The 27,015-nt window shown below is 36.2% G+C and overlaps 1 protein-coding gene across 1 annotated transcript in view; it reads left to right on the forward strand.

Annotated features, from left to right (window-relative positions):
• The window catches only part of RPA1 (replication protein A 70), a 283,379-nt gene that overhangs the window by 206,473 nt on the left and 49,891 nt on the right, over positions 1-27,015 (forward strand). The window contains exon 14 of the mRNA XM_090391585.1: positions 12,072-12,185. Coding sequence (XP_090247711.1) covers positions 12,072-12,185 — 114 coding nt within the window. The remainder of the gene's footprint in view (positions 1-12,071; positions 12,186-27,015) is intronic.

Raw genomic sequence — 27,015 nt, forward strand, 5'->3', positions numbered from 1 at the left:
CGGCCATACATTCTTGATCCAGTCAGAAACAACGTTTTTGTCAGTGGACAACACCTCGCCACTTACTTTTGCGTAGACAATATTGTTTCTGTTCTTAACGCGATCAATCCACACATTGTTGCATTTAAAATCGCTATAACCAAGTTGAACAAATTTTTTGGCTTGAACTTTCAAAATTGGTCAGCTAATAGGTAAGCCAACGGTTCTTTGCACTTTAAACCACGAAAGAAGTGCCTCGTCAACGTCACTTTTATTACACTTTTTAAGTTTTTTACACTTCGATAAATTGTTTTCAAAAGCGTTCAGAGTCAACTTGCAATTCTTCCAAATTGTTGATATTGTAGGTGTGGACAAACCATACTTCTTTGCTACTGTTAGATTTGATTGGCCACTTTCCACCTCCCATATAATTTCTACTTTTTCGGAAACCGATAAAATTTTCCGTTTGACTCCCGACATTTTTCCACAACCAGAAAATGCATACGTACGAAATGTCAGTAAAGGAATGACTAATGTGTATTGTTCGTTCGTTATTCCCGTGAAACAAATTCGTAATAAACATGAAATACATGCATTAAATCAAATGTAATTCAAATATGCCTTCAAAATTATTCGTTATAAACGTGAATTCGCTGTAACCGTGATCGTTATAACTGAGTTCTACTGTGTGTGCGTATATATATATATATATATATATGGAAGAAGAATGTGACAAACATCAGACATGTCCCCATGTTCTAGTAGTCATGTTACTTTAATTCAGTTTTTCAATAATAATGTTGTCGTGAAGAATGCTTATAAGAAATTAAGTTTACCTCAACAAGTTATACACTATTGCAACTATGATATGGCATCTGATGTGAGTGAGTATAAGCAATAGATGGTTACTCTCCATGTATCATTTTGAAATGAAGTTCAGTGAGACATATGAACAACAAGAAATTAACGTTCGAGCATAGAAAAGTGTTAGTCTGACTTGGATTTTTTATTATAACTCCAGAAATCTGTTGTCAAATGTTTTTCCTATAGTCACTGAACATTTGCTGACTCTTTTAATCATCTTGATAGGGATGTGAACACATCTTAAAATGGCTACATTCAATGCTATTACTACGAAAATTTAAATACAAAGTTGCTCCAAAAATTTATTACAAGTTGCATTGTCATTTCTTTCTATCTCTCATATTAAAATCCCTCATTTAATAATATTTTACTTTTCCTTAAGTATTATTCCTCTTAAATAACTGACATGTAATATTATTTCTGTTTCCTCCACTTCCTGTCTTGAATATGAATTTGATGTCATCCCAGATAAACAATAACTCTCATTCCTGTTTTACTTATTTGTCTCTTCTGACAATATTATAATTACCATCATGCACTTTGATATTGTTTGCCATTAAGCAAAGACTCGGAAATCTCCACAATATAAAGCCTGATTTCGTTAGTTAATAACTAAAGACAAGCTTATTCTTTAAGCTTAGCACATTCTTATCTACATCCAGTCAGTTGCCATAAATTTCTTATGGTGTTATTTCTTAGTCTTAAAAATATTGTGGATTTTATGGCATTTACTCAGCTTAATGGGTCCACCAGTATTTAGGTGAATGGATATCATTATCACCAAATCACTTCTTCTCATTTTTTAACAAACTGATCCCATAAATAAATAAATGCTGTGCATAACCTGCTTAAATCCAGTTAGCTTCCATTACTCAGACCATGAATTATTCACTATTATACCTGTGTATCATATGTAAAAAAAAAGTTATTTAAACTTGACTTAGTGCTGAAAAATATTCCTTTAATCTTTTAAACAATCTGAGTTTCAGATCACTCATTTTCACTAATATAAACACCTGAATTTTGTAATTTTCCCCTGCACATTATTTAAATCACTTTTAGTTCCATGCAGACATACTCAAGTTATGTTCTTGTGACGTAACCTGCATAAAATGTCCCTTACCTCTCTTGTCTCAGAATCACCACGCACTTTAATGCTATTTTTTTTAAAATCAGAATGTGTGCCTTAACTTACAATCAATCAAGACATCCAGATTGTTACAATCCTCCTTCCCATTGGATGTTTCTACTAAGAGCTAACTATTTTCACTAGTATGCTATCTATCTATCCCTGAGTTTTCAAATTCAGTCCCAGTATATTTATTCTCCTCCTACTTCGGAATTTGTCAGCTCTCTCACCATTTCTCTCTCTCTCTTCCAAGCAGTGTTCTACAGTGAAGCAGTTTCACTTTTAAGTGATATTCTGATAAATCTGATACCTGGATAACGATTACTGACTTTCTCCAAAAGTTTATTCTTAATACCTTGCACTGTTTTAGATTTATGCTTGTTTTTATTTCATATAAGCTGAAGATGCATTGCTTAGAAATGACCCTACTACCTTCATTGCACTTCATATGGTTGGCATAACCCTGAGTGTGACAATTATGACGGCAATGAAACCTTCCCACCCAAATTATATTTCCTTGGAGTTACTTGCCTCCATTTTTTCTTAGGTTCTATCTGTAGCAGGCTAATAAGTTACAAACTCTGACCTTAACATGCTATTTAAAAAAACTACTTTCCAGTTAAACATATTGTACATTACTTTTAGGGGTGCTTAAAGTTCAAAGCTGTATAACTGAGAGGAGACCTCCACATAGCCATTAATGGAATGCAGAGAACCGACCAGGGCTTCTGACCTAATGTCCAATCCTCACCTTCTCATGGTGCACCCTGTTGGGTATCTACTTGGATACTGAACGAACAAGGATGGGCTGGCAATTTGGGATTTAGCTGACGAAATTGTATTTTTATTGGTTAAATCAAAAATTATGGTACGACATGACAAAATTTCATGCCGGCTGGGTCATCGCCCGGTTAAACACGGCCCCCCATTGTTTTTGCCAGGGAACCAGGGCAAACAGCGAAAAGTCAGCTACTGGAACAAATCTGAAAACAAACCCCAACTCAACATCGCCAGAGTTAAAGATCGGTACTATCAACATAAGAAGCCTGAATGACAAAGAAATGGAGCAAGCTGAGGAATTAAATAATTACCAGATCGACATAATAGGGGTGACTGAAACAAAAAAGACAAAAACTGGTGCGATCTTTCTGAGCAATAAATACAAAATGTTATATTCAGGCAATGACAATCAAGGAAAAGAAGGAGTAGCCATAGTATTCAACACAAAATACGAGGCTAATCTTCTTGAATGGCAGTCAGTCTCGAGTAGTGTAATGTGGGCAAATATGAGAATGGGGAACTGGACAGTGAGACTTATTTGTGCCTATGGTCCCACAGAAGGTTCTACTAAGGTAGAAATGGACGAATTTTTTGAGGCTTTAGAAAAAACAACTAACACAATGAAAAAGGTAAAGTTGGTCCTTGTTGGGGATCTAAATAGCAGAGTAGGAAATGATTGTCAGACATACCAAAATATTTTGGGAAAATTTGGAGAAAAGAGTAAAGCTAATAATAATGAAAAATATCTGTTGGATTTCTGCTCAGGACATGGACTGGTTATTACTAACACCATGTTCCAACATAAAAATGTGCACAAATTCACATGGAGAGAAGAGGCAAGGAATAAGAAAATTCTCATTGACTATGTTATTGTTTATAGTGATGTTTTCTCCCTGGTGCAGGACACCAGAGTGTACAGAGGGTTTGAAATTGGAAGTGATCACTGTTTAGTCTTGAGCAAGATAAAATTGAATTTCATATTGAAAAGAATAACATGTAAGAAAGTTTTAAAGTGAATAAAAGTTGAGCAGCTCTCAGATGTGAACTGTAGACTAAAGTACACAAAGATTATTGAAGAAAAAATGAAAGATTGTGAGAACAGGAATCAAACCTTGGAGATTCATTGGCAAACTCTGAAGAAAACATTGATTGATTCTGCCAGAGAGGCATGTTGTGAGGTTGTCTGCAAGGATAAAAAAATCAGAACTGCCTGGTGGACACAGGAAGTTAAAGAGGCAGTGAAGGAAAAGAAGAAAGCATATCAAAAGCTCCTGTCAAATAAATCAGCTTGTGCTCTTAGAGAATACAGAGACAAATGCAAGAATGCTAAACACTGTGTAAAACTAGCTGAACAAAAGTCATGGGAGGACTTTGGCAAGAATATAGAAAATAAATATCAAGAAGGTTGCAAAATATTGTGGAGGTTGTTGAAGAAGCTTAGGAATGGAGGAAAGAGTGCTGTAAAAGGAATTAGAGATGATAAATGTGACATGAAAACGTGAGAAAAAGATATCCTTGAAGAATGGAGTAATTACTTTGAATAACTGCTAAATGAAACAAGCAGTGATGACAGCACAGTGGTAAAAAACACTGACCAGGCATGCAGTCAGGAATACATATCTATACTTGAAGTAGAAAAAGCCATCAAAGGCTTGAAATGTGGAAAGGCAGCAGGAGTAGATGATATTCGACCAGAAATGCCTTAGTATGGTGGTATAAGCGTCTTACAGTGGCTGCTCTGCATAGTTCAGAAAGCCTGGACAGAGGGACGAATTCCCGATGATTGGAGTAGAGCTCTCATAGTACCCATATATAAAAAGGGAAATAAAACTGAATGTGAGAATTACAGAGGTATTTCCCTACTGAGTGTTCCTGGCAAGATCTATGCAAGTATACTTGAGAAACAGTTGAGAAGAATTGTGGAAGAAAAGCTTGGTGAAGAACAAGCTGGATTCAGGCCAAATAGAGGCTGTCAGAATCAGATCTTCACTTTACGACAAATAGTCGAGAAAGCATGGGAATATAACAGAGATCTGTATTTAAGTTTTGTCGAATTGGAAAAGGCATATGACAAGGTGCCAAGAGAGAAGCTATTCACTACACTACAGTTATATAGTCTTTATTTGAGTTGTATGTCAGCAGTTAGAATTGAAGGAAGTAGAGGAAGATGGTTTAATGTTAAATCTGGTGTGAAACAAGGATGTACATTATCCCCTATGTTATTCATTATCTATATGGATCACATTATGAAGGAAAGTGGTATTAAACATGATATCAAAATTTGAGATGTCAGTTCTTTGCTTTATGCGGATGATGTTATACTTCTAAATAAATCCGCTACAAGTCTGCAAGATTCTCTGACTAAATTGAATAGCTGTTGTAATAGATATGGTATGAAGGTCAGCAATAGAAAGACAATGAAAATAGGCAGAATCATTGAAAATGTCAACTGTGTTGTGAATCCAGAACCTGTGGAACAAATGAAACATTTCAGCTACTTAGGCACGATTTTTAGTCAATATGGTAAATTAAATATGGAAATAGACAAAAGAATCAGAAAGCTGGTATGGTGGGAAGTCAATTGAATAAATTCGTATGGAATAAGAGAGAAATTAGTCGGAACACTAAATTAGCTCTATACAAGACAGTATTCAAACCAGTTTTAACTTATGGATCTGAGAGCTGAGTCAGAAATAAAACACTTGACCAAAGAATAGAGATCGCAGATATGAGAGTCCTGAGAAAGATTATAGGTGTGAACACATGACATCAATGGCAATATCATAGTAAAAACGAGAATATTAGGAAAGAACTTGACATTGTCAACATCCAGGAATTCATTAGCAGATCTAATCTCAGGTGGTATGGTCACTTAAACAGAATATGCGAAGAAAGATTAGCAAAACAAGTGTTCTCTGCCAAGTTGGCAGCAAAACGACCCAGAGTTAGACCAAGATATAGGTGGATTGATACGGTACAAAGTGCCTTAGACGATAGAAATATCATCATCAAATTCCTGCTATGTACCCTTAAGGGGTGTGCAGGATATGTTAGTACTACATGAAAAATTTACATCATTATTAATTTCCTATCTACAATTTTCCTCCAAATCAGTCTGTTACTTGTCAAGACTAATATTATCAGATCTTATATTTCTGTTGTCTAAGGCACTTTGTACCGTATCAATCCACCTATATCTTGGTCTTCCTCTGGGTCGTTTTCCTGCCAACCTGGCAGAGAACACTTGGTTTGCTAATCTTTCCTTACCCATTCTGTTTTCTGTTTAAGTGACCATACCACCTGAGATTAGCTCTGCTGACGCATTCCTGGATACTGACAATGTCAAGTTCTTTCCTAATATCCTCATTTTTAATATGATGTTGCCATTGATGCCATCTGTTCACGCCTATAATCTTTCTCAGGACTCTCGTATCTGTGTGTCTAGTCTTTGGTCAAGTGTTTTACTTCTGACCCAGCTCTCAGATCCATAAGTTAAAACTGGTTTGAACACTGTCTTGTATACAGCTAATTTAGTGTTCCGACTAATTTCTCTCTTATTCCATATGAATTTATTCAATTGACTTCCCACCATACCAGCTTTGCTGATTCTGTTGTCTATTTCTATATTTAATTTACCATCTTCAGTAAAAATCGTGCCTAAATGTTTTACTTGTTCCACAGGTTTTCCATTCACAACATAGTTGACATTTTCAATGATTCTGCCTATTTTCATTGTCTTTGTCTTTTTATTGCTGACCTTCATACCATATCTATTACAACAGCTATTCAATTTAGTCAGAGAATCTTGCAGACTTGTAGTGGATTTATTTAGAAGTATAACATCATCCGCATAAAGCAAAGAGCTGACATTAACATCTCCAATTTTGATATCATGTTTAATACCACTTTCCTTCATAATGTGATCCATATAGATAATGAATAACAGAGGGGATAATATACATCCTTGTCTCATATCAGATTTAACATTAAACCATCTTCCTGTACTTCCTTCAATTCTAACTGCTGACTTACAACTCAAATAAAGACTAAGTATTGCTTGATATAATGCCCCATTGACACCATATAACTGCAGCATATTGAATAGCTTCTCTCTTGGCACCTTGTCATATGCCTTTTCCAAATCGACAAAACTTAAATACAGCTCTTTGTATTTAAGTTTTGTATCTGATCAGATATTCACTTTATGACTATTTGTCGTAAAGTGAATATCTGATCCTGACAGCCTCTATTTGGCCTGAATCCAGGTTGTTCTTTACCAAGCTTTTCTTCCACAATTCTTCTCAACCGTTTCTCAAGTATACTTGCATAGATCTTACCAGCAACACTCAGTAGGGAAATACCTCTGTAATTCTCACATGCAGTTTTATTTCCCTTTTTATATATGGGTACTATGAGAGCTCTACTCCAATCATTGGGAATTCTTCCTTCTGTTCGTCATTTCTGGTCGAATATCATCTGCTCCTGCTGCCTTTCCACATTTCAAGCCTTTGATGGCTTTTTCTACTTCAATATATGCGTGGATAGGCTTATGTTTTCATCAGACATGTTGTAATAGGTTTCACTGTATAATAAGAGCACAGATGGTTAAGAAAATAACTATTTATTAACTTAAAGCTAATATTTCGCTGGTATTATATCCAGCATCTTCAGAGCACACAACACAAAGTTTGTTACAAATGTAAGATAACCAGAATCCGGTGTAACAGTGGGGGCTAGTATAAGTGATTGCTGCGTGCAACACAAGACTGAAGTCCTAATATGGTGCCATCTAGGTTAAAAAAAAAAAAAAAAAATCAAAGTTTTGAAATAGTAGTCAAAAAAATTCAAATTGAAAAAATATAAATTAAAAAATATTAATTTGGTCTTAGGATGACTGTCTCCCAAATCTTTGGTAGATTTATACAGCCATACTTGTTAAGGTTTGCAGTATGTTTCAAGGCTTCTGTTGATTCCAGGAACAACCTCTCTGAGTTGTAGAAGCTTCTGTGCATTACTTTTGTTTCTTTCCAATTGATCCTGTGTGCAGGGGTATCCAAAGCATGGTCTGCCAGACCCGACTTACCATAGCAAAATTGTCGGATATATTTTTTATGGTCACTGAGGCGGAGATCCACATTTCTTCCTGTCTGTCCGTAGTAGGCTTGATGGCAAGAACAGGGCACTTCATAGACACCTGGATGTGATAAAGGAGTGCATTTGTCCTTAGGTGAACGGATGAGAGTTGCTAATTTTATATAAGGTTTAAATACTGTGCGTAGTTTGTGTTTATTAAGCACCCTAGATATCTTTTCAGATGTGCCTTTAATGTATGGGATGGTGATGGTTTTGTTGTAGTCTTCTGTGGTAGATAGAGGGGATTTATGGGTAGCATTTAGTATGTTATCTATTTTGTGGGGATTATAACCATTGATTAAGAAGGTTTGACGTAGGTGAGAAAGTTCAGCAGCGAGAGCAATGTCATTGGAACAGATTGCGCTAGCTCTGTGGGTTAGTGTTTTTAAGATACCATATTGTTGAGAAGGGTGATGGTGTGATTGTTTGTGTAAGTATCTCCCTGTATGTGTGGGTTTTCTATAAACCGAAAATGATAAGGAACCTTCTGGAAGACGTGTGATCAGTGTGTCCAAGAAGGGCAGGCAGTCAGTCATTGGTTTCTAGTTCCATTGTAAAGTGGATTTTAGGCTATTTAGATGCACTAAAAATGTATTCAATGTGTCTGGGCCATGTGGCCAAATAGCAAACACATCATCAACATAGCATAGCCAGAGACTAGGTTTGAGAGTGGCTGTGTTGATAGCTAATTTTTCCAGATGTTCAATGTAAGAAGTTGGCTAAGGGGGGAGAAAGGGGTGAACCCATAGCTGTCCCATCTAATTGTTTGTATATTTTCCCTTTCCATGTAAAATAACCTGCCTGTACTGTGAATTTAAATAGCTGAAATATATCTGAGGAAAGGAAAGATTAGCAAATCAAGTGTTCTCTGTCAGGTTGGCAGGAAAACGACCCAGAGGAAGACCAAGATATAGGTGGATTGATACGGTACAAAGTGCCTTAGACGATAGAAATATAAGATCTGATAATGTTGGAGTCTTGACAAGTAATAGGCTGATTTGGAGGAAAATTGTAGATAGGAAGTTAGTAATGATGTAATTTTTTCATGTAGTACTGTCATATCCTGTACACCCCTTGAGGGTACATGGCAGGAATTTGATGATGATGATGATGAAATATATCTGGGGGAAATTGTGAATTTAGTAAGTTAAGTGTTTCAATCAGTGGTACATTAGTGAATAATGAGGTGATATCAAAACTCACCATTAGGTCTGAACTATTTAAGGTGTCGTTTTCTAAAATACTTTTTAGGTGGGTATAATTTTTAACAAAAGAGGGACAATTGTTTGTGTAAGTGGTTAGTAATTTTGCTAAATGTTTAGCTAGTTTATATGTAGCTCTGTTTATACTATCTACAATAGGACGCAAAGGTGTACCTTGTTTGTGTATTTTAGGAGTACCATATATTCTGGGTGCTTTAATGTGCATGGGTTTGAGTGTTTTGACAATTTCTTTAGGCCAGGAAGTGATTTTGTTCAGTAACTTGCACACCTTATTCTTTTGTGAGTTGGTGGGATCTCGATCTATGATTTGATATGTAGACTGGTCTTGAAGCAGTGCATACATTTTGTTTTCATATTCTGTTGTATCCATTACTATAGTGCCGTTTCCTTTGTCTGATTTGGTTATTATTTCGTAATTCTTTCTTTATGTGAGATATTATTTTTGGGAGGCTTAGAATGGATAAGGATATTGGCTATGACTGGAGGCAAGTGGTAAATCCCGCGTTCAATGGAAGCCATTATTTTGGGGTGGGTTTTTTTTGAATTTTTTTTACTACTATTTCAAAACTTTGATTTTTTTTTTTTTTTACCTATATGGCGCCATATTAGGACTTTAGTCTTGTGTTGCATGCTGCAATCACTTATACTAGCCCCCACTGTTACACCAGATTGTGGTTGTCTTAACAAACTTTGTGTTGTGTGCTCTGAAGATGCTGGATATAATGCCAGTGAAATATTAGCTTTAAGTTAATAAATAGTTATTTTCTTAACCATCTGTGTTCTTATTATACCGTGAAACCTATTACAACATTTTCTACTTCATATATGGATATGTATTCCTGACTGCATGCCTGGTCAGTATTTTTTACCACTGTGCTGTCATCACTGCTTGTTTCATTTAGAAGTTTTTCAAAATAATTACTCCATACTTCAAGGATATCTTTTTCTCCCGTTTTCATGTCACCTTTATCATCTCTAACTCCTTTTACAGCACACTTTCCTCCATTCCTAAGCTTCTTCAACAACCTCCACAATATTTTGCCACCTTCTTGATATTTATTTTCTATGTTCTTGTCAAAGTCCTCCCATGACTTTTGTTTAGCTAGTTTTACACAGTGTTTGGCATTCTTGCATTTGTCTCTCTAAGAGCACAAGCTGACTTATTTGACAGGAACTTTTGATATGCTTTCTTTTTTCCTTCACTGCCTCTTTAACTTCCTGTGTCCACCAGGGAGTTCTGATTTTTGTATCCTTACAGACAACCTCACCACATGCCTCTCTTGCAGAATCAATCAATGTTTCTTTCAGAGTTTGCCACTGAATCTCCAAGGTTTGATTCCTGTTCTCAAACTCTTTCATTTTTTCTTCAATAATCTTTGTGTATTTTAGTCTACAGTTCACATCTGAGAGCTGCTCAACTTTTATTCGCTTTAAAACTTTCTTATATGTTATTCTTTTCAATATGAAATTCAATTTTATCTTGCTCAAGACTAGATAGTGATCACTTCCAATTTCAAATCCTGTGTACACTGGTGTCCTGCACCAGGGAGAAAATATCACTATCAACAATAACATTTGAGACTTTTCTTATTCCTAGCCTCTTATCTCCTTATGAATTTGTGCACATTTTTATGGTGGAACATAGTGTTAGTAATAACCAATCCATGTCCTGAACAGAAATCCAACAGATATTTTCCATTATTATTAGCTTTGCTCTTTTCTCCAAATTTTCCCAAAATATTTTTGTATGTCTGACAATCATTTCCTACTCTGCTATTTAGATCCCCAACAAGGACCAACTTTTCATTTTTCATTGTGTCAGTGGCTTTTTCTAAAGCCTCAAAAAATTCCTCCACTTCTACCTTAATAGAACCTTCTGTGGGACCATAGGCACAAATAAGTCTCATTGTCCAGTTCCCCATTTTCATATTTGCCCACATTACTCTACTTGAGACTAACTGCCATTCAAGAAGATCAGCCTCGTATTTTGTGTTGAATACTATGGCTACTCCTTCTTTTCCTTGATTGTCATTGCCTGAATATAACATTTTGTATTTATTGCTCAGAAAGATCTCACCAGTTTTTGTCTTTTTTGTTTCAGTCACCCCGATTATGTCGATCTGGTACTTATCTAATTCCTCAGCTAGCTCCATTTCTTTGCCATTCAGGCTTCTTACGTTGATAGTACCAATCTTTAACTCTGGTGATGTTGAGTTGGGGTTTGTTTTCAGATTTGTTCCAGTAGCTGACTTTTCGCTGTTCGGCGTGGTATCCTGGCGAAAACAACGGGGGCCTTGTTTAACCGGCGACGCCCCAGCCGGCATGAAATTTTGTCATGTTGTACCATCATTTTTAATTTTGATTTAACCAATAAGAATACAATTTGGTTGGCTAAATCCCAAATTGCCAGCCCATCCTCGTTCGTTCAGTATCCAAGTAGATACTCAACAGGGTGCACCACGAGAAGGTGAGGATTGGACGTTAGGTCAGAAGCCCTGGTCGGTTCTCCGCATTCCTTTAAAGGCTATGTGGAGGTCTCCTCTCAGTTATACAGCTTTGACCCTTAAGCACCATCGATAGAAATATAAGCTCTGCTAATGTTGGAGTCTTGACAAGTAACAGACTGATTTGGAGGAAAATTGTAGATAGGAAGTTAGTAATGTAATTTTTTTCTTGTAGTACTATCATATCCTGTACAGCCCTTGAGGGTACATGACAGGAATTTGTGATGATGGCATTACTTTTATCCACAATTTTGGCAAAGTTTAATATTTCCTATAATAATAATAATAAAATACAATATGTAGTCAAAAGGTCAGTTGCTCAAAGAACTTGCTTCACCCTCACATTCTACCTATCTTATTAATAATTATTAGTTATTGCATTAATTGCATTGTAACTGCACCTTGTTGAATATTAAGATGTAATTTTGTATATTTATCTAATGATAAATTATTTTATAGGCTTGTCCTTCTGGAGAGTGCTTTAAAAAAGTAATAGATATGAATACAGGCATGTATCGCTGTGAAAAATGCAACCGTGAATTTGACCATTTTAAATGGAGACTTTTATTATCTGTAAGTTGCACTTTATATTTTGTAACTTAAAATTCAGACATCTTATATATTTGTTATATACATCTTTATATCATTGTTAGTGTTTTAATTATAGATTTTTCAAATAGTATAGTTGATATATGTCTTAATTATGACCACAGAGTGATTATAGAGGAAATCCTGTGGTTATTAACTTTATATTCACCAGAATTTTCACATTGTAAGGTTAGTAATGATTTTAAGGTATCTCCCTGAGATCTTACAAATCATTGTGAGCCCTGAATTCGGCTACTGTTGATGACTAAGGGAGATGACCAGTTTCCAAAAATAACGTTATGGCTAAAAAAGTTCTGCCTGCTTCCTTTGGGGAAATAAAATGGTATTAGTGTTTTTGCATAATCGTATAGAACAGTTCAGTGTATGAACTGATTGAACAACTTTATCCAGTTTTTTTTTTTCTCACAATTGATGCCTTTTAACATATTTCCTTTTTAAAACATGATCAGACAACATATATGCATAGCTTACATTGAGAAATCGGCAGGCATTGCTTTGCATGTAAAAAAAATAATTAATGCATAGTTCTTTTTTTATGACAAGTAGGGACTGGTAGACTATGCTCTAGTGCAGGGTTTCTCAAACTGTGTTCTGCGGAACACTAGTGTTCTGCGAGAAGTTCTGGAATTTGTCATTTTAGTTTTCTAAGCATTTTTCATGAATAAATATTTTATAGTAGAAATATTCTGAGGAGAATAATATTCGTGAATATGTCGAAAAGCTCAGACCCAGAATGCTTAATAACATCTGTGTATTGTTAATTTTCACACATCGAAATATTTCAACATTTGGGAAAGGGAATACCACTGTTCATGACTGGTCATAAAAATTGCCTGCAAGCGGATTATAACAATGGGTGGCATATCCTCTTTTCTCAAAACTGAAGGAAATGACATCTGTGTAGCAAATATCAGTGACCATGCGGCATATTTTTAAACATGGAAATATTCATGAATTATCATTTCCCTACTGAGTGTTCCTGGCAAGATTTATGCAAGTATACTTGAGAAACAGCTTGGTGAAGAACAAGCTGTATTCAGGCCAAATAGAGGCTGTCAGGATCAGATCTTCACTTTATGACAAATATTTGAGAAAGCATGGGAATATAACAAAGATCTGTATTTAAGTTTTGTCGATCTGGAAAAAGGCATATGACAAGGTGCCAAGACAGAAGCTATTCACTACACTACAGTTATATAGTCTTTATTTGAGTTGTAAGTCAGCAGTTAGAATTGAAGGAAGTACAGGAAGATGGTTTAATGTTAAATCTGGTGTGAGAAAAGGATATACATTATCCCCTCTGTATGGATCACATTATGAAGGAAAGTGATATTAAAAATAATATCAGAATTGGAGATGTTAATGTCAGTTCTTTGCTTTATGCAGACGATGTTATACTTCTAAATAAATCCGCTATAAGTTTGCAAGATTCCCTGACTAAATTGAATAACTGTTATAATAGATATGGTATGAAGGTTAGCAATAAAAAGACAAAGACAATGAAAATAGGTAGAATCGTTGAAAATGTCAACTGCGTTGTGAATGGAGAACCTGTGGAACAAGTAGAACATTTCAGCTACTTAGGCACGATTTTTAGTGAAGATGGTAAATTAAATATGGAAATAGACAACAGAATCAGCAAATCTGGTTATGGTAGGAAGTCAATTGAATAAATTCATATGGAATATCAGAGAAATTAGTCGGAACACTAAATTAGCTGTATACAAGACAGCATTCAAACCAGTTTTAACTTATGGATCTGAGAGTCCTGAGAAAGATTAGAGGTGTAAACAGAATGGCATCAATAGCAATATCATATCAAAAACGAGGATATTAGGAAAGAATTTGATATTGTCGGCATCCAGGAATGCGTTAGCAGAGCTAATCTCAGGTGGTATGGTCACTGAAACAGAATGGGGGAGGAAAGATTAGCAAAACAAGTGTTCTCTGCCAGGTTGGCAGGAAAACGACCCAGAGGAAGACCAAGATATAGATGGATTGATACGGTACAAAGTGCCTTAGAAGATAGAAATATAAGATCTGATAATGTTAGTCTTGACAAGTAACAGACTGATTTGGAGGAAAATTGTAGATAGGAAGTTAGTAATGACGTAAATTTTTCATGTAGTACTATCATATCTTGTACACCCCTTGAGGGTACGTGTCAGGAATTTGATGATGAAGAATTATCGTTAATTTTCACACATCGAAATCTTTCAACAATGGGGAAAGAGAATACCACCGTTTATGACTGATCATAAAAATTGCCTGCAAGCCGATTACAACAATGAGTGGCGTGTTCTCAAAACTGAACGAAATAACATCTGTGTTGCAAATGTCAGTGACCAATCAGCAAGGAAGTATAAAGAAAATTTTTCCACTGAAATTGAAGATGAAGGTAGTCTGTATCCGGTTCTCAAATCTATTAATACTGAATACTTTCTTCGCAAGTTCATATTGCAGTGGGTTAATGCTTGTTCTGAAACTGGAGTGCTGTGATTTTTAAAAAATAATAGGAATACAGATTTAAATTCTAATATGAATAAGAGAAGACAAGACACTTTGTTTAATTTTGGTATTAAGAAATATCTTATTGAAGGTGTTTATGATGCAACAGATAGTGAGTCATCCACTACCAGCCTACAAAGCGATCTCCAGGATGTACGAAAGGAGGGGAAAACTACCAGCACACAGGAGAAAAAGTCTGCATTCACTCGTAAGTACTTATAATATAAATTTTTGGTGATCAGAATAGACTATGTCAATGAAAATCAGCACAAATTAATTTAATGATGGTTTAATTATTAATAAAAATCAGCTAAATTACCAATTAATTATTAATTAATACATTACAAAATAACCAAGGTGTTCTATGAAGCGTTCCGTCGTAGAAAAGTTTTGAGAACCCCTTTTCTAGTAGATATTTCTTTACATAGCATTAAATGGCAGAAGACAGCTGTGTTGTTACTATACCCACTCATATACCTATAGTATAAGTATGAGAGACTGATTTTAGAATCAGTATTGGCTATGATACTCTTTTCCCAACCTCAAGAAGTGCAGCTTCATTAATTTGCAAAAGATTTGAGAGACAGTCATTCTGAGACCAGAGTTGTACAAAATATACAAATATATGTATATATATAATCAATAAAAATAGGGGGGAAAAATTCTTAGCCTGCTCGTGGTATGAATGTACTATAGTTTTGCAAATAATGTTTTGTGGTTGGGAGCCACCTTAAAAATAATATATATATCTTGCCTTCTCCAGATTAACTTTGCGATTTTCCAGTCTCTAGAGGGTTGCCTTGGTGTAGGATATTAATTCTTTTTCACTTATAATCACAGTTTTAATTTGTGCTCTGAAGATATCGGCTAGAAAACAAGCAGAATATTAATGGTTTCAATAAATTAATTAAAAATTTATTTTTCTTTGTATGTCTTATACCTTTAAACCTGTGTATGTATACAGATTCTCCAAGAGAATCTGTTGTACAAAGAGCACATCATTTAGGTCAGTGGAAACTAAGAATTGTCACAACTCAATCGACTTTCCTTCCTAAAAGGCTGCCTATGATTCAAAGAGAAGTTCTAATCAAAAGCCATACATTTACACACAGGCGAGTGTAGCATTAGTCTGAGAATAGATCAGCAGCACAGAAAGTTGAACTCCATTCTGCAGCTATGTCCACAAAATTTGTCATCATCATCAAATTCCTGACATTTATCCTCAAGGGGATGTACAGGATATGATAGTACTACATGAAAAATTTACATCATTACTAACTTCCTATTTACAGTAGTACCGATCTTCAACTCTGGTGATATTGAGTTAGGGTGTGAGATTTGTTCCAGTAGCTGACTTTTCACTGTTTGTCCTGGTTCCGTGGTGAAAACAATGGGGCCTTGTTTAACCAGGCAGTGCCCCAACTGGCATGAAATTCTGTTGTGTTGTACCATCATTTAATATTGGTTTAAGCCAATAAGAATACAATTTGGTCGGCTAAGTCCCAAATTGCCAGCCCATCCTCGTTCGTTCAGTATCCAGGTAGATACTTAATAGGGTGCGCCACGAGAAGGTGAGGATTGGACATCAGGTCAGAAGCCCTGGTTGTTTCTCCGCATTCCTTTGAAGGCTATGTGGAGGTCTCCTCTCATTTATACAGCTTTGACCCTTAAGCACCACTATCACAAAATTTGTTTCATTTGAAATTATTTTCTGCTTTACATTATCGTAGCAGTTCACTTTCCAATACAGTTCTTCATTTGTTATCTTTTGCACTCATCCAATTTCTATAACATGTTCTTTTGAAAGCCAATATTTGTCTCACAGTCTTTGGCCATTACCATGTCTCACAATCATACAAAGCCCTTGTGAATGTGCATGCTACCAGCAGTCTCAGCTTTATGGGAAGGTGCACTGATTTACTTTTCCATATCTTGTTCATTGCCTGTAGGTTTACTTTAGCTTTTGTTATCTGAGATCTTATCTTTTTTATACAGTCTAAATCATTATCTATGTTCATTATCAATCCACATCTCTCTCTCTCTCTCTCTCTCTTCTTCACTTAGTTTCAACACTGTTTATGCTGTGCTGGTCATGATCAACTCTGACATTACTTCATTCTCTACCAATCTTTTCATCTTCTTCAATAATGACTGTCATCTGCAGATTGCATATTGTTTGTTTTCATACCTTGGATTGAAATTCCCTTATGTTATCCTTTATGACATCTTTTGTTCTTTCTAAAAGCATGATAAAGATGAGTTCATGAATTGAATTTTCAGTTTTGATACTCATAAGTTGGTACCCTGCTTTCCTGTTTCATAGGTTGGTACGCAACCGAAAATAGGAAGCTGTGTTCACTTCTGATTGCTTCCAATATCAGTTTATCGGTTCTATGTTTTCTGTAACAGATGGGTGTTCACATGAGTTTTGAATTAATCTAAGTTAAATCAGTGCAATCATTATTCCAATGAGTAAAAAAAGGCAGGCTGAAGAAGCAGAAATTGTTGAATCTACTTGTGATCCTGTAAAACAGAAAACTAGCACCGAAAATATACTTGGTGAAGAGGATCATGAAACCAAGACCGAAGATCCACGTGGTCAAAAGGAAGCAGATTCTGATAATGATTGGCCTGAACGTTGGACACTTTTGCAGAAAAATGACTTCGAGAGAGAAACGAGTGGTTGTATGTCAAGAATAAAATGTTGGGCTGTAAAGTATGTCGTGATGTCGGAAGTGTTAAATAATTGTTAATTTTATTATTCTTATCTTATTAAGATATGTTATGAAATCTTCAAATATATCTTATCTTCTGTGCCTTTTGTAAAAACTATAGTTATCTCGTTTAAACCCTTTTTCTTAACCTTTACTATACTTCTGACTTACGGCTGCAAATAATATGAAGCTCACGTGTGCAAAACTTACAGAATAAAGAAATCGCCTCAGGCCAGAGCCAATCTCTTTGTCTGACCCACTGGTGTTTATTCTCAACTGAATTTGAAAAATTTATTTAGTTTCTAGCTGCACCACCAAATTCATGGGTGGGAGTTGAATCTCCCTCCGAAAAATAATACACAGTAAACCACACAGAACTTTTCTCTCTTAATTCTAAGTAAATCTAGCAACTTAAATTTTCTGTTATGCAGTCGTGACAATATCTACCTTAAGGCTCACAGATTTGAATTAATGAGTAGCGCATTGGAAATAGAAATCAGGCAAGTTATTTAAACAAGAAAACAATTTATTTAACATCAATGAAATGTACAATGGGTCAATTTTAAGTACTAAGTAAATTAGCTTCTGCTTCAAATCACAACTAATGACTACATTTACAATTTAGTTCCTCATCATAATCAATTCTAGTAAGATCACGTCTATAATTTTCTGTCGTTACACTTGGTAATACTCAGATCAATTTTTACATAACATTCTGCAGGTTTAGGCAATAGCTATAACATTAAATACATGATGTTTCACCTTAAATTTTAGCCAGACCTACTCTCACGTATAACAAAATACTTCAAATATCAGCATAAGGCCTAAAGTCCTCAAGTATCACTATAAAACAAGTCTCTTAATTAAATCACTGTCACAATCTTCTTATTTCTAGCTAAACAAAGGAAAGATTACTTTGAACAGGTGTCTGGTCTTTTTTGAATGATCCCTGAAATCACTTCCTTCTATTACCGTCCGACTTTAGCACTGCACTCGGATACCTTCTCCGGGATTTGTGAGATCCCCTCTGAACATCAGGAATTTGGCGACATGAAAATCTGATATCTAATTTCTTCTAAGACAACTTAGCATAGTTGTGTCTCTCTTCTGGCATCTACCGTCTGGAATGCAGGTCTCTGATGGCGATTACAAATCATTTCCCAAGATGTTATCAAAGCTCTGCTGCCGCAACGTATGTCGTATCATTGTACCTCTCGACTCTGGGACCTCGTCAACTTCTGGAACCCGTAACTTCAGGTCAGAACCCCACATGACCTTAAAACTTCTCGCTGACCCGGGACCGGACAAACTCAAAATCCAAGAACTGCTCTGCCAGGAACCAAACTGAATCGCCGCACTGAACTCCCTCCTCACCATCGCAACCCTCTATTTATCTGGCTCCGTTGACCTTGGGGTTCGCTTACATCGTCATCCCTTGGTACTTTGGTGGCCTGCACCCACCACCCTTCTCAGTCGTTGCATTCAGATGGGAAACCCCCCACGCACTGTTGATCTTCGAGGTTGCAGTTGCCCCAGGTCAATATGATAATCCCTCTGGAATTACCGGTGACTAAGAGGTTTCTTTAGACACAATTTATCTTATACTTATTTTCCTTTGTTCTTTTATAAAACCCTTTGAGGTGACAATATTCAGTAATATACAAAAAATATTATTTCAAAATTAAAAAAATATGAAAATTTCTCTGTTAACTCACAAGTATTTTTAGTGAATTTTGTTTTCCAGTAAAATTGGTATACAAGAGGTTTTTGAATAAAGTTCCTTGAATACCCGATTTTACAGAAGTCTTGCTGTCGATAAACATATAGGAACAAAAATTTCATCAGAGTGGGCAAATGGTAAAATCAGTCATTTTGGAGAATCTTGCAAACAATAGTTAATGTCATTACGAAAAAAAGATTTTATGATCATAAGGAGAGTGGAGCACACAAAGCATGCCAAAAAATAAAATCTGAAACAAAAAACGAAACATTAAAAAAGTGTTTCGATCCACTTACAAAGTTACAAAGAGAAATCAATCATTTAACAACTTTGAAGACTAAATAAATTTACAGGAACTTAATGGCTTAGACATGGGATATATTCTTCATTCTGCAAATGCTTGTATTAACATTGTGAGCTATATCGCAAATGAAATAAGAAAAACATTAATAGACAATATATAGTGAACTCCAAGAACAAAATATCATTACTTATTGATGAATCGACAGCTGTGAGTAACACAACAACATTGATCGTTATTGTTCATGTAATTCTTACTGAACTTTCGGCTCCTATGAGTATTTTCCTAGATTTGATCGAATTATCAAGTGTAACTGCTAGAGGAATTCTAAACTCTTTAATTAGTCATCTTGAGAGTTTAGGATTATCTGAAAATTACTTAAAGGAGTATTTATTCTCTGTAACTTGTGATGGTGCAGCCATGTTGTTTGGTGTGCATAATGGTGTAAGGAGTCTAATGCAAGAGATGTTTCCTAGTGTTATTAGCCATCGCCTTGAATTGTCTGTTAGTGACACAGTGAACAATGTGGCAGGAGTGAATCGCTTTAACAGTTTCATGGACAAACTTTCTGACTTATTTCTGACTGGAAGTTTTTTCCCCACTTGGTTAGACTGTAAATTATATATTTAGTTTAATTCTTTATCCAAGTGTAAGCAAACAAAGTTTGCTCCTGAGGTATCTTCAGGTCTTGGTCAACTCGTGGCAGTCCACCTTTGTCACACGAGTTTCCCCAGTCCTGAATATACTTCAGGTGCAAACTTTGTTTACTTACACTTGGATAAAGGATTAAACTAAATATATAATTTGTGACCTATGCTTCACCTAAGAATGCTAGGGAACTACAGGAATGTGCAGCGACTCTAGAACTTCAACTTCTTAAAATTGGCAGAATTTTAAGCATTCACTGGGTTGCATCTAGCTTTCGCACTGTTTCTGCAGTGCGGCAAGACTTTGAAGCCCTTGTCCATCACTTTCTAGAGGCAAAAGAAGACAGCAGAAAAAGCAAAACAGATTGCTTTCTTTATGAGGGCTTTTTAAGAATAATAACATCATGCGAGTTTGTTCTTGATTTGGGTCTTATGTGTGATGCTCTCTAAGAACTTTGAATTAAGTCTAGATTTACAAGAGAGAAATATTAACTTGTACAAAGCAGACAGGAAGATAAAGAATACAGTTCAACTTTTTGAAGAAAGAATTGAAAAGCCTGGTCCATACTACAGTATTTCTCTTCAAAGTCAGAAGAGCATTAAGTTCAAAGGTATTGAGCTCTGCAAAATGAAAAACACAGTCCTGCAATAAGTTCATCTGCTTTTTATAAAAGTCTGACAGAAGCTGTTGGAAAGCATCTGCTTGAAGAAGATGATGCTGATTTGCCTGAATGTGCTAAAATTTTAGATTCCAAGTATTGGCTAGTCATCTTGAGTGTTTGAGATGACATTCTGAATAATTACTTTAAAGAAATGAGATAAACAGTAACAGAACAAGAGTAAAAATTCAAGAGGAATGCTATAATATTTTCAATATTTGAGATAGAAAAAACATCATAGAACCTGAGATGTGGAAAGTCAGCTGGAGTAGATGATATTCAGTGAAAAATGTTCAATGATGGAAATCTGAAAGTTTAGTAAGGACTACACAAGAGCTGTACTCCAGTCATCTAGAGCAGTGCTGCCCAAACTTCTGGATGTCAGGGCCCCCCTTTGCAAAAATTAAAATATTTCACGGCCCCCCTCGAAAAAAATCGTAATAGAGATATATTATTATTATATTTATTGTATTTATATTCAATACAAAACATACACAGCGAATATTGCAAAAATCAAATGCACATATTACATTTTTTGCCTCTTACCGTTTGGTTCTGAAGACGATACGGTCTGTTCTGGTAAAATATGAAATACTGTCCTTTTTTTTTTTAGTCTGTTTCTGCTTCTTCTGATTGTTCGCGGGATTTTTTTTTTATTTTTTATCAACCACTTATCCATCTCAGGGTTAAATTTTTTAACGTAGAATAGATCAAATAATATCACCACTTACCAATACTGGCACACCACAGACTGATAACATGAAATTAGTGAATATTACCTGAATACGGGAATCCCCAGACCAGGAACATTTTTCACATTTGTGACTTTTCTCCTTTTATGGTAATTAAGCCTAACGCGAAACAGACAGCAAAGGCAGTCTGTTTATTAAAATGCATATGATTGGTGCGGTATTAACAAAAGATCGCGCAACCGAAAGATAAAAGCATAGCTGACAATTGAGTTGAAATGCTAACTCTCTTCAACCGAATTCCATATGTGAAACTGCCATAACATTTAATATATATATATATATATTACTTAGTTTTAACACTTTTACGAATTTTAACACGTTCGGTTGAATTTTATTGCTGCCTTGGGAAATCGAACTCACATACATCTAATTAATAACAATAGTTTTTAGTTAGATACTATGTTTGCCCATGCAACATATGGTTTTGTTTCAGTCTATACAGCATAGTTTCTGTATAAGGGGACATGTGATTCATTAATTAGTGTTTTTATCCCAGTTGTCTCTAATTGCACTATTTGTTGAGAAATATATTACACAGACTCCTCATACCTTATTCACTGGCATAATAAAAGTACTTATTTTTATTGCCTCTGCAGTATAGCGGCTCTTAGGGAGGGCGTGTTGTTTACCACTGCAAGCGAGTTACTATATCCCCACATGAACTTGTTTAAGCTTTTTTTCATGAATGAAGTATATGCGAAAGTTTTATTGGTAACAGAAAACTAGCTCGGATGACAGTGATAATATAAAACGAGTTTTGATATGTATATAAAGTCAATATCAACATAAAGTCAATATCAACAGTCCCCAATTACGAACGCATTATGAAAGGGACAGAAAGATTTGGAACTTCCCTGGAGAACATTCGAAGTAAATACAATTAACCACTGCTTTGAAATGAAATATATGAATAAGCAATATTTATTAATATTCGTTAAGCGCCGAAATACGCAGGAAGCAAAGTTTGTGAACCAACACCAATGTGTGAATTTTTCCATTAAAATATAAAAAATAACAAAAAAGAAATAATAAAAGTTAAATACGTTTCTTTTAAAATAAAAAAATATATACTTAGTCTTAAAACATTTTATATTTGTTTTCATTATTTCACGCCCCCCCCCCCCCCCCTCAACAAAACCTACGGCCCACAGTTTGGGAAACGCTGATCTAGAGTTTGGACTTCTCACTTGCCTTCTGAAATTATGAAGTAAATGCATTGCATAATTCAGAATGCCTGTCAGAAGTTTGAATGATAGATGATTGTAGTACGGCTGTCATGTTGCCCATCTGTGAAAATGGAAAAAAAAACTAAAACTGAATATAAGAATTGCTGAGGAAATTTCCCTGCTTAATCTTCCAGGTAAGATTTAAGATCTATGCAGGTGTACTTGGGAAATGGTTAAGAAAAATTGTGGAAGAAAAACGTGGAAAAGAACAAAGTGGGTTATCTTATCCTGACATTTCTATGTCAGGATAAGATAACCCACTTTGAAATGTCAGGATACAGTTTTCACTAAGACAGAAGGAAATTTTATTTAATATAATATAACAAGGGTCTGTATTTAAGTTTTGAAGTTCTGGACAATGCATAGAGAAAGACTTTCAAAGTGCTAAAGTTATGTGCAATACAGAGCAAGACGTTGTTAATCAGCAGTTAGAATTGAAGGAGGTACACAAAATTGGGTTGATGTAAAATAGGTGTAAAACAGTTTTGCAGAAATATCTCTACTGTTATTCATCATCTGTATGAATCATATTATTATGCAGTAATGTGGAATTAAGCTTGACTTCAAAGCTGAGATATTCATCTCAGCTCTTTGCTTTATTATCATCCCCTCCACATGAGGCACCTGTTCATGGCAGAGGGGAGCTCCCAGTAATGGTACTGGCCCCTTTCATTCTTCCTCTTTTTCTTTGCTTTTCTTCATGTATTCTTTGCTCTACTTCTCCTTAGTCTTTTTTACTATCCTATCTTCCAGACTACCATACTGGGATCTAATTCCGTACTGCTGGATGATCCATGGACATCCAGCGGTACGGAAGTACATCCAGAGAAGGGGATCCTGGTAGTCTTGCACTATGTTGGCCATCTGCTTTGGCAAGATGGATAGTGCTGGATGGCCAGGACAGGATCATTCAGCTAGTGGGCTTGCCTCTAAGGGTAAAGTGTGCTGCAGTAAGTCTTCTCTCCCAGTTGTCTGGGGACAGAGCTCAAAGCTTGCTATGGTGCTCATATAACATCTGGAGTAATCCTGGCATTCCACTCCCAAGCACAGTCATTGCTTGCCAGACAGTAGATGTCCATATGCGTCTCCATGGTGAATGGGAATCTCTGGCACTAAAACTACAAACCACTTGAGCATTAATCCTTCATCCTCAATTGTTTCAGGGGCTCTAACAAAGTCCCAACCAAGTAATGAAAGCATTGGTACACCTTTCGATAACAAGTAAGAAACGAAAGATGTGATACCAATATAAATATGTCAGCTTTTCTAATCATCTGTACAACAGATGAAAAGCCAATAGGGAAAAGGCAACCCTCCTTCATTCAAAAGGGTTTAGGACCGACTGGTTCTCCCAAACAGTTATGGAACTTTATTTTGGCAATTCCCTCGTAGAAACATAATATCAGCACTCCATAAAGCTACTCAGAGCAACATCAATGAGTGGAATACCAATAACAGTTACATCCCATAAAACACTCAATTCCTGTATCAAATAGTAGATCACTTCTCTACTCCTGTAGAGGAGTGATTTACCGTTTTATACTCCTGCAGAGGAGTAATCTCAGAATGGGATCTGCTAGATGTTTCTGATGAGATATGTTCAGAGCTGACAGAACAGGGGGCGACAGATATTGGACACATCCTGGTCTGTAGGGATAGTCACCTGATTCAAACCAGAAATATCATCTTTACTTTTGCTACTCCTAAGCCTCCAACATCTGTTAAGTAAGGTATCTTAATTGTACAGTCTAACAGGACATCCCTAGTCCACTAAGATGCTTCAAATTCCAGAAATATGGACATGCCCAAACAACCTATTGTGGCTCTGCCACCTGTGCCCGACGTGGTAGTAAAGAGCATGAAAGCTAGTGTTGCTCTGCCAAGAAAGCTAAACACAAATTGTCAGGGAGATCATCCAGCATACTCCCATACATGTCAGAAGTGGAAAGATGAAAAAGAAATACAATAAATAAAAATAGAACAAAACATATCATATCGGGATGCAACTTAAGCAAATGTCAGCAGCAACTTAAACTCGTATGTCCATTCCACTATTTGATAATTCACCATACTTGAACATAATGATTGTGACTATTTCTTGTTGAGTGCATCAATCGCACGATGTACTGTCCCATTCCAAAAATGGTTCCATTCGAAGAGATCCTACTTGTGAAAAAAAAATACTTCAGTATCCACTGAAAGTAACTTGTACTTACTTGGTGATCATAACACATCTGATGATTTATTGGATATTTTTCCAGGGTGGAAGAGATGGATGCTGGTTGTCTATACTTCCCAGAAATCAGACAAGTCTACAAAGTTTAAACAATAGGAAAATTGCTATGATGAATTGTCATGGGTTTTGTCAGACAATCGATGATATCAAGTACCTGCTGCAGAAACACAAACCTTTTGGTTTCTATTGGCAGGAAACTTATTTAAAACCCAGTAAGGACCTTAACTTGAGGAATATCACTCTTGAACTCAAGGACAGAACTGGAGATGGTCCTACGCATAGTGGAGTAGCTATTCTTGTGGGTAATCATACTCCTTTTCATCATGTTCAGCTTAATACTGTCGTGGAAGTAGTAGCGATTTTCTTGTCTGTGGGATTTCTTATCACTGGATTCTGAATTTAATGAAATGGAAGTTGATAATCTCATAATACAACTGCCTTAGTCCATACTCCTAATGGGTGGCATTTATGGACATTATACTCTGTGGGATAATGCCAACACGAATATATGAGGTCATATCATTCAGCAAATTCTCGACAACCATGACCTCTCCTTTAAATAACAGTGTAAATACTTTCTTCAATATGCCTACCCACTCAATTTAATATTGAAGCAGTCAGCCAAAACACCTGTCAGTGAAGTACGTTACAGATAGATTGTATTGCCCATGCAGCAATTCCAAAAACATTTCCACTCTATCTGAAGACCTGTTTAATCTTGGTTTTGAGGAGGTGTATTGTAGGGTACCTGAGGGTGTTAATGGAGGAAAGGGCATTAACTTCTAATGATGTCTGAATGTTTAACAGTGTTTTTTAAATATAGTTTTGATTTACCCAGAATGTTTTTATAAAGGTGAGGGAGTCTGTACTATCAACAGAAAAGTGTGTTTTTTTTTTGTTGTCGTTTTATTCTGTTATAACAATCTTTTTATTGTGTAATATTTTTAAGGCAATTTTTTTTTGTGGAATGTTAATTTTTTTAAGGGGGGGGATTAGACTGTGCTGGGCATATGGTAAGGTCTTCTGTCTCTTCTATCCTAGAAGCTGGGATCGCTTCTTTGAGGAAGCTCCTCTCAAGCCCCAGCAAAGACTGTTTCTCCTTTCCCACTATCTCTTACCTTGCTTTTATCACAAGTTGGTGGTTGGTAGGACATATATCTCGGTACTGTCCCGAATGGACAGGGCTATCCATTCAGCCTTGAGATCATGGCTCCGACTGCCGCCTGACACCCCTACTGCATATTTTCATGCGAGGGTGAAGGATGGTGGGCTCGGGGTTCCATCACTTGGCTGATCCCATGCCTGTGGCTGTCCAGGATCGTGAAGTTAGAACTATCTTCTTCCCCTATCTGCAGAGAGGTTTTCTATAGCCCATTAATACAAGAAGACTTTAGGCGAGCTAAAGACTGGTCCCATTGATTGAGTCAGCATCCACAGAACACAAGAGATGGGCATCTCTGCTGCACTGTTCTGTAGATGGTGCTCCTTTAAAAGAGTCATATCTGGTGCCTCCCCAGTATGATGGGGTAAGGGATGGCACCAGGGTCCTCTCTGGGTTTGAGTATATGGATCTTATCGGGACGAGGATCAATGCCCTGTCCACTCGAGCCCGCACAGCTCGATGGGGTAGTGATGACTCAAACTGTAGTGCTGGATGCCACTACAGTGAGACATTGTCTCATATAGCCCAGTGTTGCTTCTGCACCCATGGGATCCGTCTGTGGAGGCATGGCACCGTGGTCTCCATTCTGAACAACTACTTTAAGAACAAAAGATTGGGAGACCGCAATGGAACCACATCTGGTTTGCATAAGCCAGACTTAGTGATTAAAACAGATGGTAATGTTTGGGTAGTTGATGCCCAGGTAGTGGGAACAGGGTACTCACTAGCCTATAGCCATAATAATGAGGTTAACTAATATAAGAATAACCAAGATCTAGTTAGTAAGATATGGCAGGAGCATGGGGCAACTCTGAGGTTTACCAGCGCCACAATCTCTTTACATGGCATATGGAGTGCAAATAGCTATA

Source organism: Typopeltis vanoorti, chromosome 4, assembly GCF_054136105.1.
Source record: "Typopeltis vanoorti isolate ZY-2024b chromosome 4, IOZ_Tvanoo_1.0, whole genome shotgun sequence".
Lineage (NCBI taxonomy): Eukaryota > Metazoa > Arthropoda > Arachnida > Uropygi > Thelyphonidae > Typopeltis > Typopeltis vanoorti.